The sequence below is a fragment of the Camelina sativa genome, chromosome 5 (genome assembly GCF_000633955.1).
Source record: "Camelina sativa cultivar DH55 chromosome 5, Cs, whole genome shotgun sequence".
Lineage (NCBI taxonomy): Eukaryota > Viridiplantae > Streptophyta > Magnoliopsida > Brassicales > Brassicaceae > Camelina > Camelina sativa.
The window spans coordinates 19811032-19827601 of record NC_025689.1 but is presented as its reverse complement, the minus strand read 5'-3'; the positions used below and the strand labels follow the sequence as shown (position 1 = coordinate 19827601).

The 16570-nt window shown below is 34.3% G+C and overlaps 1 protein-coding gene across 1 annotated transcript; it reads right to left on the bottom strand.

The window, feature by feature from the left end:
- On the bottom strand, nt 12501–14715 carry LOC104789417 (hexahomomethionine N-hydroxylase). The gene is made up of 3 exons (XM_010515116.1): nt 13711–14715; nt 13293–13566; nt 12501–12874 (listed from the first exon to the last, which is right to left on the bottom strand). The coding sequence occupies exons 1-3, from the start codon at nt 14659–14661 to the stop codon at nt 12501–12503; spliced, it is 1599 nt and encodes a 532-aa protein (XP_010513418.1). The 5' UTR covers nt 14662–14715.

Here is a 16570-nt window from a genome sequence, read left to right as displayed (position 1 = left end):
GTAGGCCCAGATGTCCACGGTAAGCAGGTGCGCGGTATCTTCGAGAGGCTGACAGTCGGCTTCCAAAAGAATAGGCACCTCCATGTTCGCCACCAGCTCTTGCCACGCCGCACGCGCGGCAAGCAGCCCGGTCATGCGCCACTTCTCCAAGTAGAAGCCCTCGGTGATGATTTCGTTCAGGACCCGAATAGTCCCGTCCAAACGATAAAGCAGACAGACTTCGGTTNATATCCAACATTCACTTGCATTCCTTATGGCGGTTTTGATAATTCCAATCAAAATAAAGATTCGATAACTAAGTTAATCCCCATTACATGCTTTGGATGGTAATACTAATATAAAAAAAAAAAAAAGAAGAGAAAAGAGACGCAAAAGGAGAAAATCCCTCCTACGACTCAGAGTCCTAGATGAGAAAAGAAAAAGATCGTCCGAATTCAGAGTTCGGAACGGTCGGAGTTCCACCATCACCGTCTGGGCTGGTCCTGCAGACGAAGTGGAGGCCGCGGACCCGACAGATCGTCCGCCAGCGGTTCCTCCACCGTTACCTTATCCAGTTCGGTTCGCCAGAACTGACGAGATTGCCTCAGGGTCTCCAGTCTTTCCCTCGGCACTTCGACACCTCTTGACACCAGGTCCTCCAAAAAGGAACACGGGCCTTCAACCAAGTGCCTCTCACGGAAAATCGGGCCTGCCGACTCCAGAAAATTGGCGTACCGCCTTAACCTTTCTAGAGAAGCCCGGTAGGCCCAGATGTCCACGGTAAGCAGGTGCGCGGTATCTTCGAGAGGCTGACAGTCGGCTTCCAAAAGAATAGGCACCTCCATGTTCGCCACCAGCTCTTGCCACGCCGCACGCGCGGCAAGCAGCCCGGTCATGCGCCACTTCTCCAAGTAGAAGCCCTCGGTGATGATTTCGTTCAGGACCCGAATAGTCCCGTCCAAACGATAAAGCAGACAGACTTCGGTTAATCTGCGGCGCCTCGCCATAAGGTGAGCCCCCAGCCTATAGCGGCGAGCTCGATACCTTCGGAGTTCTTGACACACGGGGCTCCCTTCCACACCCGCCATATCGACATGTGGGGGAGGTGCGCAGACTCGGAAAGTCTCTACGCCCTCTTGGGCGGAGGGGTTATCTGACAATTCGGCTCGATTTGAACCGCTCGACGAAGTGGCCAACCTTTCCCGAGCCCGTCTCAGCCACGCAGATCGAGTAGTCACCATCTTTTTACTCAATATTTAGGGAAGTTGTGGTTTTTAGAATGATCTTCTCAGATTCTCAATCCTATTTATACAGGATTAAGAAAGTAACTCTCAAAGACCGCGCAGCGCATTTAATGCGAGACGGAAAGGGAAGTTTTATATATATATATATATATATATATATCATATCTCAGCCCGATCTGGACAAAGTATTAATCCACACTAAATTTACCCCCTTCGTTGACACCATGGCCAGGTGATCAGCTAGGATAAAGACCCACTATTTTCAGGATAAGCCGAACCCAGAGTCGCGCCTGACCTTCCTATGTAGGGATAAGCCAGACCCGGAGTATTTTTTCCGCACCCGCTTTTTATTTTTGGGGTAAGCCAAACCCAGAGTATTTATTTCGCCCCCAAATTTTAGTTCGGACGGAATGGTTAGCCGAACCCAGAGAATATTTTCGCAGTCCGGCATCCGAACTAAAACAAAGGAGATAAGCCGAGCCCAGTATCTCGCTCTCCGATTAAACACACTTTGTTAACACTTCATCGCCAACTTTTGAGGCTCGAGTCGATTTGAGAGTTATTACCATCAATCAATAAAGATTGTCTGTTGTAAGCCGGGAGACGTCTCGCCTCTGACACATTTTTCAAATAAAGCAGCAAAGCAAATCTCTTATTATTATGAAAATTTTATTCTAAGCGAAATTCAAGTTCGCCCGTTACATTGCAGCTAGGTCTTATAGAATAATCAAATAAAATATCCTAATTCCAAACTGGTTCGCCATTCGCAGCAATCTCACGAATGCTCGTCTTGAGTCGTTTCGGCATTGGCCATAGCAGTTGCAACCCAGTTTTTTCCCAATCCTCGGAACGAGTCTCCAACGCTCTGGTTTTTTGTTCGGATTCATCAAGCAGATCAGTAGTCCTTTTCCTTTTCGCCTTGAGTAAAGCAATCTCGGATTCCAGAGTCCTCAATCGCCGATCGATTCTGCCCCTCTTCATATGAAAATACTGAAGATCTTGAGTCAGTTCTTGGTGCGTACCCTCAATCTGCGTACGCAAGATCAACAACGGGTTAGTACGAAGGAGGCAAGTTTCGATCGCTTACAAGAAAAGCAAAAAGGAAAAGAGGGTAACGGTTACCTGACGGAAAAGGCATCAGCCTCGGCAAGCTCGGCATCGGTTGCGCGCCGGTTAATGTAGAACGGCTTAACATTGCCTGGAATGAAATCACCAATTAAGGTAGGATCCATGTGCATCGGCTTCCGATCTGATTCACTTCGGCATTCATTGCAGTACGCAACAAGACATGGCGGCAAATCAGCTATCTTGTCGAACCCGTTCTTAATCCAATCCTTTGGGTGAGATTCCAGCATCTCGAGTTTGAGCAGCAGATCTCGTTGTACTTGTTCTGATGCGGCAAGACGACTGGAATATTCCGCGTGGCGATCTTCCACCTCGTGAAGAAATTCGACCAGTTCGCGCCTTTCGTCCGGTTTAACGCGGAACATCAACATCTAGGGAGCTCGGATATTCGGGAAGTACGCCATCCCTCTTTCGATAGCTTCGGCATTCGAGAACGTCGGCACGTCATTGCCAACCAACGGGGATTCTACGCTGCTAATCGAGCTTGACATTATCTTTGATTAAGAAGTTTTCTTGGATGTTTAATCCGTGAGCAGCACTGAGTACATTTATACAAGTATCGGAAGGCAAAATTCTCTCCGAAATTGGCAACTTTCCATGCAAATTGGTAAGAATGCAACCTTTTTCCAAATTGTCAATTTTCTTTTCCAACGAAAAGGAAACATTCCCGCTAATAAGTTCCAAAAAAGAAAATGGGCCCAACACGTCGGCAATTGTTTTCAAGGATATCCAAGCCCATACTTTACGAAGTCTAAAACAAAAAGCAAAACAAATTTTACACGTCCACAGCACCGGACAGATCTGCTTGAAAACTCCCGGCGTTCGAGCCGAATGGATGTTCAACGGACTCCGGAGCCGTCGTCTCTGGGGAGGGGAAATCCAAAACCAAGCTGATCCGGGGACATGGCAAGGTCATCTTCATTCAGTTCGAGTACATCGACCGCCTTGACAGTCTCCTCGGCTTCGGCCTTTCTCTCGTTGATCTCCTTGATTCGCTCTTCAGGAATGACCGCCCCGTTTTCGATCAGATATTGTACAGCTTCCTGTACTCCGGTGGCTTGGTTCAGCAGATCTTCCAGGGGGCGAACCTTCACCTGTTCAACTAGATAGGCCTTGACCTTATCCAGTCGGGACTGCGCTTTCTTCGTTGTTCGTTCCACCTTCTCCCATCGATCCGTCCGAAGTCTCTTAACTTCGAATGCAAGCTGAGCCCTCAACCCATCGCATGATTCCTGCAGTTCGGCTTTCTCTTCTTCAAGAGTAAGCGCTCGGGAGTTCAGTTCGCCAACCCTCAGTTCGACGTTGGCAATGATGCCGTCTTTTTCGGCAACAAGCGCCTCGAGTTCCTTGATCCTCGCGTCCTTAGCGTCACTGGCAGCTCGGATCTGCTCGGCGCATTCCTTCATTTTTTCGAACTCCAATCCCGTTTTTTTGCTGGACTTGGCACGCCTATCGTATAACTGAGTTAGCGTGTTCATCTTCGCGGCAGTCTGTAAGTTCAAGGAGCATATGTCAGTTCACCCGCTAAAATTTTAAGCACTTACAGTTTAAAAGAAGGCATACTCTTAGGTGGGATTCGGCGACATCAAGGTACGCCTGTTTGAATTCCAGGTCATCCGCCGACGGGAGGATTCGATTGGAGACCTTCAAGGTCCGGAAGAGCTCGCCTGAAGCCTCACGATTGGTCACCAGAGGGTAGTCGCCGAAGTAGTGATAGGAGAAGCGATCAGTTTTGTCATTCCTCCTTTCCAGACGGAATCGATCGGCAGATTCCAGTCCGGCTTCTTCGGCCGAGCATTTGCGGTTCATTACCGGTCGCGGCTCAGTGGCTGGGTCATCTCCGGATTGCTTTTTCTTCTTCTTTTTTCTTTTGGATCCAGTCTCAAGTTGAGGAACATCCTATTCTTCGTCCGGGAGATCGGTGTTCTCCAAAGCCAAAGGAAGAGTGTCTCCCTCTTTAACATCGCATGGTTTGATATCTCCTCCGGGTGCCTGAATTGGCTCGGCGACGGTTTGGTCCGGGGTAGGATCGACTTCGGTTCGACCCTGGGATGGATGGATCTCGGCTTCAATGGCAGCTTGAGTGACGTAGGTGACACGTGTCATCCGAGTAAATCACGGCGAAATGATGCAACGATCCGGGAAAAATCAATTAGATCTTAATGGTTCAGATCGGATATTCTCTTTCCAAAGTTCAGAACATTCAAGTTCAATCTTGAATATTCGGAACTGGGGGAGGACTAATTGTTGGTGCGGGATTCAGCACCCCCGACATACCGAGCTAAAACAGAAATATTAATTGATTATTTAACCGGGAATCCGGTTAAGGACTTAATTAGGTCATGAGAAGTCGATTTGGACGAGGTCCAGTCTTGGAGGGAAAGAAACCGACTTCCACTTCGGTTCGGCGGCCGACTCAAGCAATAAGGCAGTTTTCTATATCTCACTTCGTTCGATAAGGAAAATTAATATATTTAGCGGTCTACACATATGTATAAATAAGGAGAGACTTCTCCATTGTAAATCATCCAGAATCGAATACAATAACCGAGTTCTCTTAGCAATAAATCCTAATTTCTTTGAGTTCTTCTTTTTTACTTCTAATTTCAAGGTTTAGATCTATTTTCTAGAGAGATTATCTTATTGAATTTGTTTCCCCTCTTAAACAAATTCATTGTGGAAACCTAGTTTCTACAATAAAGAATTTAAAATCATGATAATTTTGCATGATTTTATGAATTTAATTTTGAGTAGAAGAAACGAAATTGAGATTGCGGTTGTTACTCGATCAAACTTTAAACTCATGATCCAGCCATGAGAAACGAGATTTCTCCGAAAACTACTCTTTTTGTCATTCCTTTTCTATAATTGAGTATAATTTGAGTTCTCCATATCTCAAAAACAATTATAATTTTTGCAGTTTTGCCAAATGTGAGATTCGTTCGGTTGTTCTTGGTTGTTCGCTTGTTTAATCATAAATCATTCACATTTGATAATTCACACAGTTCTAATCAATGTTTTGAAACCCGACCCGTAAAGCAAACCGGACAACCTTCCAGGTCACCGGGTCAGTGGATTGATCCGGTCCAACCGTGGGTCAACAGTTTACTGAATTTCACAATATAGAAATATCATACATATATATGTTACATAGGTTTTACGAATATCCATATAAAAATATAGTAGAGCTGGTAAAAAGATTTTCACGCGAACAAAATTTTGAAAAATAGACGTGACCGAACAAAATGAAGGAAACCACATTCTTAGAAATAATATTTTGTCCCACATCGGAAAAGTTAGAGGAAGAAGTACTCGATTCCTTCTTTATATAGCTGGTCTCTACATTAATTACACCTTCAAATTTGATAATTAGATGTTGGGTTTAACCCGGACCGCCGGTTCAACCACAGGTTAACGGGTTTTAATCGGGTTTTTCCGGTTCTATCTGTGTTTTTAAGTGTCTGGTTTTTAAGTATAACCCGGACCGGCAAACCTTCCGGTTCGCGGTTAAACCGGTTCAACCGGCCGGTCCGGTCCGGGTTTCAAAACATTGGTTCTAATGTAATATTCTCTCCTTGTTGAAATGAATCATGAACAGTTCGGATATTCCACTGACCGAATATTCCAATAAAATTACCTTCCGGGGAAGATCTCCCAAGTTATTTTGCTGATGTGAAGTTGGTAAAACCTTATATGAATCTCAGAATTAATCTATACTATTAAAGCTGAAGTACTCACTAGACTCAAATTGGACCATGGTAGGTTTTTCATTAAAAATGATTAGAGAATCACTTAATTTAATTAAATTAACATATAGTTTCGATTTATCTAAATGACCATTATACTCTTGGGTCGATCACTTAAAACTAACCGGGTCGGGACACGGATCCTTTCTGACCAGAAAATAGAAAAAAAAAATTTCGCGGATCTGTTTGTTCTCCAAATTAATAATTTTTGGATCCTGTATATTATTGATTCAAGAATAGTTAAACACACAACCAAACAGAGGTATAATCCCTATAAATAAGAAAACTGGTATCAAAGTATTTAATAGCTTCAGTAATATCAAATATTAACTACTACCATACTTAATCTCTATAATTATTACGAATATTAATAATAATGAGAAATCTTAAATACTTATCAATTGTGACTTTGTTGTTTCAAAAATAATAAATAGATTAATTACGAAATTGTATATATATGTAAACTTATTTGATTTGCTTTTATATTGTGAGATATTTACGGAAACAACAAATCAACTTAATACAATTAAATAAAAACAAATAATAATTTAGTTTAGATTTTTAATATTTCCTTAGCAAAATTATAGTAATTAATTATGATTAGTATAGATGGAAAAAATAAAAAACACAGAAATTATATATATGTAAAGTTGTAAATTAATTTACAGAAAAAGGTGTATTCTATACCCCACATCGACTAAATATTTTGGAATATGGTTGATAATCACTATAAATATATTACTAATATGTTTTGAGTACAAATGAGCAGGAAGCTTGATTTATCATGTATCCAAATTTAACATTTTAATTTGGTTCTATATTTGAGCATATTTAAACTTTTAAAAGTAAACCTAAAATAATATATTTACGTTTTTAAAAAAAGTTTAAGATATTATAAATATTTAAATTTTTATAGAATGTCTAAATTATAATAATATTTGAACTCCGTCGAAAGTTTAAAATATTATAATATACTGAAAGTCTATAAAATATTTAAGTAATACTAATATTTTTACTCTTAAAAATTTTAAAATATATAAAAAGTTTGAGTTAAATCCAATAAAACATGTATTTTTATCAAACTATAAATTAAATTGGGTTTTTTACAATTTTGCTGAGATTTGATATATCAAATATTAAGTTCTAAATAATAACATAAATATACCTAATCTCACTACAAATACAATGGTTTCCTAACAATTGAAATATCTCAGACTAAAATTTAACAAACAACTTCTTATCTTTTGACGACAAACCAAAATTAAAAAAAACTCATCTTCTTACAAAACTACTATTCGATATTGCGGTGTGTCTATCCTTTTACAAAACTATTATTTGATATTGCGGAGTGTCTATTTTTTGAGAATTTGCTAAAAATACCCCTTTTGATATACCCCTTTTCAAAAATACCCTCTTTTCTGGCCATTTTTATTTTTGCCCTCTTTTAATTTTTAATGACCATTTTACCCTTAGATGAAAATTATTTTATTCAATAAAAAGAAAAACAAAATTTTCCCGCCAAAAAATTTCCGACATATTTTCCCGCCAAAAAATTTTCGAAAATATTTTCCCGCCAAAAATTTTTTTGACAAAAAAATTTTGATAAACAATTTCGACAAAAAAGTTTTCCCGCCAAAAAAAATTTACAAGGTTTTTAAAAGGTTTTATAAGGTTTCTACCTTATAAAAGCCTTATAAACACCTTGTAAAGGCTTTTACAAGATTTTTTAAAGAGTTTTAAAAGGTTTTTTAAACAACTTGTAAACGCTTTTACAAGATTTTTAAAAGGTTTTTAAAAGGTTTTAAAAGGTTTTTAAAAGGTTTTTAAAAGGTTTTTAAAAGGTTTTTAAAAGGTTTTTAAAAGGTTTTTAAAAGGTTTTTAAAAGGTTTTTAAAAGGTTTTTAAAAGGTTTTTAAAAGGTTTTTAAAAGGTTTTTAAAAGGTTTTTAAAAGGTTTTTAAAAGGTTTTTAAAAGGTTTTTAAAAGGTTTTTAAAAGGTTTTTAAAAGGTTTTTAAAAGGTTTTTAAAAGGTTTTTAAAAGGTTTTTAAATGGTTTTTAAAAGGATTTTTAAAAGGTTTTTAAACACCTTGTAAACGCTTTTACAATGTTTTTAAAAACCTTGTAAAAGTTTTTATAAGATTTTTAAAAGGGTTTTAAAAGGTTTTAAACACCTTGTAAATGCTTTTAAAAAGTTTTTAAAAGCGTTTACAAGATGTTTAAAAACCTTTTAAAAGCATTTACAAGCTTTTTAAAAGCATTTACAAGCTTTTTAAAAGCATTTACAAGCTTTTTAAAAGCATTTACAAGGTTTTTAAAAGCGTTTACAATTTGTTTAAAAACCTTGTAAACGCTTTTAAAAGTTTTTTAAAAGCGTTTACAATGTTTTTAAAAAGTATAAATTTTAATATTTTTGGCGGAAAATTTTTTTTTTTGGCGGGAAACTTTTTGGCGGGAAAATATTTTCGATTTTGATGACTGTACATTCTTGCTGTCACTCAAAAAGGGTAATTTGGTCATTTTGTATATAAAGAGGGGTAGTTTTAAAAATGGTCAACATGAAGGGGTATTTTTAAAAAGGGGTATAGAAAAAGGGGTATTTTTGAGAATGCCCCCTATTTTTTTACAAAACTACTATCCAATATTGCGGTGTGTCTGTTTCCGTGAAAACCTACATTCTACAAACTACATTTTACAAACTACTTACTCTATTAGGATTTCCAATTTACCGTATAACGCCAAATATACAATTAAACACTATATAAACAAAGAAAATAAGTCAAAATAAAAAACTACATTACAAAAATGCAAATTACAAAAAAAAAAACTAACTAATAAAATATATAATACCGTACTGTAGCACGGGGTATCACCTAGTTATGCTATATAGAACAAACTTACAATAACAACATTGAAAAGTATCTCATAATTTTTAATTTGAGTCAACGACATTAGAGTTATACTTCACTAAAATTTTAAAAATATATATTGAAGGACCACCATATATTTAAATAATGTTTTCCAAAAATTATTATTTTAATATTTTATTTTAGGATTAAAAAACTATTAATTTATCATTATTATTATTTGTCGAATATTAGAATATAGAGGTTTTATTATATAAACATCAACCCGTAGGACAACTTACATTTTTTTCTTTTGGGAAAACTAAGGACAACTTACATATAACAGAAAAAGCTACGTACAACAACCACAAGGAAATATAAAAGCACACAAGCACATGAACTGATACTTAAAAAAGTATATGGTACTTATATAACTGGGACATAATTTTTCAGTACAGTATTCTACTATATTAATTGAAAAGTACAAATATGAAACTAAACTTAAAATGTGTAAAAAATTACATTCAATTTCCATTAGAAAACTTAATTACAATTAATTAATTAATTAAATAAATATATTTAATTAAAAACAAAAATTGGGGACACATCAAATAAAATAAACTGTAGAAAAGTAAAAAAAAAAAAATCTATTAGAATCAAAACTAATTCATACCAAAAAAAAAATTAACAGCTAAGATTTTAAAAATCTAATAGAATAAAATCTATATAACTACAAATTTTATCCAAAAAAAAATTAGTTATATAGATATAGTATCTTATCTATTTAAAAAACTTATATTTTTCTTTTAGCCACCATTCATTACGAAAATAAAACTAAGTTGAGATTTAAATATATGCAATGTTTGAAGATGTTTATTACTGACAAGAAAAGGAAACCACAAAAAAAAAAAAAACAATAAATATTGTTTTCAAAAAGTTTTTTCAGAACATTCACTAGTTATATTTTGTTGCTCTTAGACCATCTCCAATGGTTTTCCCTATTTTTACCTCTAAAATAGAGGAACTCTATAATAGAGGTGACTTTTGCTCCAATGGATACCTCTATTTTTTCCTCTAAAAAGAATATTCCGTAGAGATTCCTTTTTTATTTTACTATTAATACATTTTACTTATAAAAGTTGCAAACTAACCCATTTATTTTAGTATTTGTGAAATTTTCATAAAATTATGATATTATTTAAATTTTTAACATTCATAAGTATTATTTAAATATCACATTTATTAAAAGAAATACATTGCATCATATAAAAATAATGTTATTGGTGGATCCAGAAGTAATTTACCAGAATATTAAATAATTAGTCTTTGTTGTATTAAAAATAATGTTATGGTATAAATAAAAACTAAAATATTTAAGTTATTATATTTAATAAAATTTAAAAAAAAAATCTTTTGCAAATAATAGTCTCAAATTTTAAAATTGTTTTTCTATACAAAAACCTTTAAAATTTTTCTATACGAAAACCTTTAAAAATTTTAAACCAAAATATTAAAATTAGTCAAATTTAACTTTATAATCAATTATCCTATTAATTTACTTCATTAAATTATTATTAAACTATTTAAATAGAAATTTTTAAAAGTGTTAAAAGTTCAAGGACTATTTTATAAATAAAAAAGTTCAACTCTATTATAGAGGAAAAAATAGAGTTCCTCTATATATAGAGGAAAAAATAGAGATCTCTATTATAGAGGTAGAAATAGAGATGGGTTGGAGTAGATTTTACCCTAAAATAGAGTTAAAAAGCAAATATAAAGGTGGGTTGGAGATGCAATTAGTACATGTTAGTTATATCTTTTTACTTACTTCACAACTATAGCAAGGATTGTGTTTAATTGACAAAGGTTTAAGCAATTTTATTCATTACATGCAAATGTTTTATTGACAGGTTTTTAATAAGAGAATTTGTTAAAAATGTCCCTTTTGATATACCCCTTTTCAAAAATACCCTCTTTTCTGACCATTTTTATTTTTGTCCTCTTTTAATTTTTAATGACCATTTTACCCTTAGATGAAAATTATTTTATTCAATAAAAAGAAAAACAAAATTTTCCCGCCAAAAAATTTCCGATATATTTTCCCGCCAAAAATTTTTTGAAAAAATTTTCCCGCCAAAATCTTTTTTGTCAAAAAAATTTTGATAAAAAATTTCGACATAAAAAATTTCCCGCCAAAAAAAATTTACAAGGTTTTTAAAAGGTTTTATAAGGTTTCTACCTTATAAAAGCCTTATAAACACCTTGTAAAGGCTTTTACAAGATTTTTTAAAGAGTTTTAAAAGGTTTTTAAAAGGTTTTATAAGGTTTCTACCTTATAAAAGCCTTATAAACACCTTGTAAAGGCTTTTACAAGATTTTTTAAAGAGTTTTAAAAGGTTTTTAAAAGGTTTTATAAGGTTTCTACCTTATAAAAGCCTTATAAACACCTTGTAAAGGCTTTTACAAGATTTTTTAAAGAGTTTTAAAAGGTTTTTAAAAGGTTTTATAAGGTTTCTACCTTATAAAAGCCTTATAAACACCTTGTAAAGGCTTTTACAAGATTTTTTAAAGAGTTTTAAAAGGTTTTTAAAAGGTTTTATAAGGTTTCTACCTTATAAAAGCCTTATAAACACCTTGTAAAGGCTTTTACAAGATTTTTTAAAGAGTTTTAAAAGGTTTTTAAAAGGTTTTATAAGGTTTCTACCTTATAAAAGCCTTATAAACACCTTGTAAAGGCTTTTACAAGATTTTTTAAAGAGTTTTAAAAGGTTTTTAAAAGGTTTTATAAGGTTTCTACCTTATAAAAGCCTTATAAACACCTTGTAAAGGCTTTTACAAGATTTTTTAAAGAGTTTTAAAAGGTTTTTAAAAGGTTTTATAAGGTTTCTACCTTATAAAAGCCTTATAAACACCTTGTAAAGGCTTTTACAAGATTTTTTAAAGAGTTTTAAAAGGTTTTTAAAAGCATTTACAAGCTTTTTAAAAGCATTTACAAGGTTTTGAAAAGCGTTTACAATATTTTTAAAAGGTATAAGTTTCAATATTTTTGGCGGGAAAAATTTTCGATTTTGGCGGGAAATTTTTTTTTTTTGGCGGGAAAAAATAATTTTTTCCGGAAAATTTTTCGATTTTGGCGGAAAAAAAATTGGCGGGAAATTTTTTTGGCGGGAAAATATTTTCGATTTTGATGACTGTACATTCTTGCTGTCACTCAAAAAGGGTAATTTGGTCATTTTGTATATAAAGAGGGGTAGTTTTAAAAATGGTCAACATGAAAGGGTATTTTTAAAAAGGGGTATAGAAAAAGGGGCATTTTTGAGAATGCCCCTTTTAATAAACAGTTTTAAAATACAAAAATTTTAATATAAGCAAACCGAATTTTCAATCACAAACTATTATAAATAACATAATAACAAAAAAAATTATTACAAATTTTAATAAAAAAAGTTTAGCCCGCGGTTTTCGCGGGTTAGTACCTAGTATATGGTATTTGGATATGTAGTTTCAGGTAATTTGGTGAGATTATATAACTTAATGATTAGTAACCCAAGTAATCTCGAAATATTAGGTCTGAATTTTCGGATATAAACCTTGAGCCAATCTAGGTTTCGCACATGCGAGTAGAGGCTTGGCCATGAACAAGTTGCTCTCCGCCGAAATGAGCTCGACTTGACTTTGACCATGAGGGAGAGTCCATTCGAACCCTTGGAGAAGCCTGGCTAACAACATGATCGTCATAGATGCCCCAACCTTAGTGCCGGGGCAGCTACGCCGACCGGTGCCGAATGTAACAAACCGCATTTCTGGCTCCATCAAAGTTGTGCCCAGTGAGTTCTCGACATGGCCATCAAGGTGTCTTTCTGGCTTGAACGCGTTCGGCTCGTCCCATATTTTAGGATTCCGACCAAGCCCCAAACGGCTCACAAGAATTTGACTACCTGTCGTCATTGCAATCATATAATATAATTAATGTTAGACTATTCCATGTTGGAACAAATGACATTTGAATTATTTATTATAAAACATCATTAGAATTTAATAACTAAGATAAAGTTAAACTCACGCCGTTCCTATGGTTTCTTTTTATAATTAAAATTCTCGCTGCATGTTCTTTTTGTCACACACTACTAGTTTGTGTCTAGTACGTTGTGCATGCATGTCTTACGTCAGAAATGCCTCTCTTGTTCTATACTTATCTTATATAACGTAAGATTACGTCAGGAACAGGAATTTATTAGTATAATTATTGCTAATTTTTTTGTTCCATATCTTTAAAAATTGTGAAATTTTGAGACAAACCCGCTTTAAACTCATCAACAACGTGCACGGAATAAATTAATGAGTATATCTACGTACCTTTGGGGACAAAATAACCAGCGAGGGTAGTATCTTCTCGGGCTACATGATGAAGCATGAACACATTAGCTGGGTGAAGCCGAAACGTTTCTCTGCTACAAGCTTTGATATAGTTGAGTTGTGGTATGTCTGATTCTTGCACAAGTCTGTCTTTACCAACTATCATGTGCAATTCATTTGTGGCGTTCTCAAGAATCTCTGGGTGATTCAACATCTCCGCTATCGTCCACTCCACGTTATTCATCGTATTGTCAATTGTTGCAATATTGAATTCCTACATATATACATAATAGATTAAGGAACCTAGAATAATATGTAAGGAATATTGCGAATTGCGATTTAGGTTTTGAGTTGATCCATAAATCCTCACAAATCATTAAGTTTATGTGAAAGAATTCGATGTGTGAACATGACTAACCTTGCACTGAGCCCTAATCTCATCAAACGTAAATAAAGGCATTCCTTGATCATCTTTTAACGTGATGAGGATATCGAGCCAGTCTTCCTCCATATCTTTTCCGCCTTTCTTCCTCCATAAATGTATTCTCTCTTGGATGATCGGGTCGTTACATCTGTTGATTATATGAACCGCTTCTCTTACATGTGCCTCCTCTTTATCTACGTTCCATCCTCTAAGAAAAGGGATGTAATTCGTTAAGTTAAAGCTGAATAAACAATCAAGAGCTATGTATATTGCGTCCATATGCTCTTTCTCTTTCGGCCCAAGACCACCGTTCTCTGTCACTTCATCAAAATGCCTCTGACCAAACATCATCCTCATCATCACGGCGTGGCTATAGGTTAAGATCGTATCCCTCACGTTAACCGGCTTCATCGTTGACCCTAGTCGGCATAGATTGTAGACATATGTGATGATATTATCCGCTTCTAGGTTTCTATAACCGATGGTTTTGCTCAATGTTGTCGAAGACATAAGTTTGGTGGTCATCACTTTCTTCATCAGCTTCCAGTTCTCTCCGTATGAAGAGAATGATATGTTCTTATAGCCATGGCTGATAAGATCGCTCGCATACGACTCTGACCTGTCAGCGAGAACCTCGTCTTTTTCCCTAAGCACTTCACGGGCAATCTTGCTTGAGGTTACGGTGATGACGTGGAAACGGGCAAAGCGGAAGCAAGCTATCTCCGTTTGCATTTCTTCCATGACGCGGTGGATCCACAGGTGAGCCGGTTGGTTGGTGATCATTTGGACCATGTTCCCAATGATTGGCCATCCCCGTGGACCGGGAGGAAGCTGATCTTTTGGTTTCTTGGATCTTAAGAAACGTCTAGCGAGAGCCAGGACCAGCGTAATAGAAACTAAAACAAGTGTGAAACAAGATGGATTTGTGAAAATACTCATGGTCATGGTCAAATGATTTTTTTTTTTTTTTTTGGGAGTTGAGAAAAGGTTTCACTTCTAATAGTGGAGAAATCTTACTATAAAATGAGTAATAAGAACGTTCCCCTAACTATCTATTTATACATTTTAAGTTTAATATATAACCGTATAAAATACTGTTGGTCTAGGAAAATCGTTATTCATTAATCAAGTGACCCTAACAAAAATTGACCTAGGTAGCTAGTAGCAGTAGTTACATTAAATAATAATGTTACTATCATTTTGTAAGCTGGATATATATGTCCTATATTATGCGGTTAAAAGTGTTCTAATCTATGCTGTTACGATTTTGGTGAACTAGTCGTAAAGCATCGAAGAAAATAATAATATTGGAACATGAATTTTTTTTACACCGTATTCTCTCTCTAGTCACTTGTGTATATACTCTTCAAAAAAAATATAATTAGAGCACGCATGACATAAAGATTCATCAAGGCATTTACTAAAAGTTTAGTTGTTTTTGAGATACCAAACCAAAAGAAACTACCCCGAAAAACCGTTTAGTATATTTTATGGGATATTCTTTATTAGAGATAAACATTATCTTAAGTTAGATTATGTAGTTGGAATCGTGTGTATAAATGAGATGTAACTTAATGATAATGATGAATACAACACACATTAAAGAATCACTCCACATACAGTAGTAATAGACCTTTGAACAGTAATTGGGTTTACCCCTATGATGAACCTCTTCATTCACCTCCTTCTAAAATAAGAAAACAAAATTTGTATACATTATTGTAAAACAAAAATTCAAAATCACTCTTTTATAAACCAAACCGATATATCATTTCGTTCTAATTATAAAATCTAAACCCTAACCACCTTATTTGTAAACACATAATCTAAACACATAACATATATTAATTTATGAGTTTTTTCAAAGAGAATCATTGAACTTTAAAAAAATTTGGTGATGTCGAATTGAAAAATATGTCTGGAACATTAAAATTTTATTTCTTTATATAATATAATATATTTATTAGATATGATCTTTTAAAACTTATATATAAAATGAATAAACTATATTTTTCTTATATAATAATTATTATAACTAATATTATTTCTACGTAATTTTATATTTGTGTTTTAATGTTTTGATTACAATAAATATTATTACGATTTTTTTATTTTTTAAAAAATTTTAAATTTAGTTTTGACTTACAAAAAAGTATAGGTTTTGATTTTAAATCTGGAAAAAAATTTATTATACATAGAAAAGATTGAAATTTTTATTAAAAATAGAAAATAAAGTATTTTTCAAAGGACAAACTCAATGTAATCTTTATATGATTCAATTGCACTATTGTTTTAAATGTCTTTTGCTTGGATTTTTTTAAATAACTCCAACTCCTTTCATTAATTAGCTCTCTTGAATTCTTTATAATTCATACGTCAAAATTTTATTTCAGAAGTTTTCTTCAGTTTTAGCCGTGAGATGTCAGTGTTATATTATGTACGTGATTCACGTGAACGAGATGACGATTAATTTACTTATAATTAAAGAGTCCAGTTAATTCAACGAATGAAAGAAAAATTATATTTGGATCGGAGTGTACTACTCTTGGTCTGTTGGTCGTAATATCATAGATATACATATATATAAAAAGGACGAATGAAAATATATGGATCGGATGTCCTCCAAAATTTCTGTTTTAGAAGCTGACTAGATGGGAAGTCTTTTTAAATGATTGTTACGTATCATTATATTTCTTCATTGGCTCATCGTTGAGTTCTTCGGTTGGGAACATTGATTGCTAAGGTTTGGTATTACTTACCGATTATAGAAATAAGCAAAGAAGATTGAAGAGACTTTTCTTTGCATAATACTCTGATTTGCTAAGGAAAACCACCACTTTTTTCAATAGCTACT

What these genes read in the sequence shown, in the direction of transcription:
- LOC104789417 (XM_010515116.1), bottom strand. Translation starts at nt 14,661, where the DNA reads ATGACCATGAGTATTTTCACAAATCCATCTTGTTTCACACTTGTTTTA. An exon ending in AGATTAGGGCTCAGTGCAAG is followed by an intron (nt 13,567 to 13,710) that starts GTTAGTCATGTT and finishes GTATATATGTAG; the next exon opens with GAATTCAATATTGCAACAAT. An exon ending in TGGTTATTTTGTCCCCAAAG is followed by an intron (nt 12,875 to 13,292) that starts GTACGTAGATAT and finishes CAATGACGACAG; the next exon opens with GTAGTCAAATTCTTGTGAGC.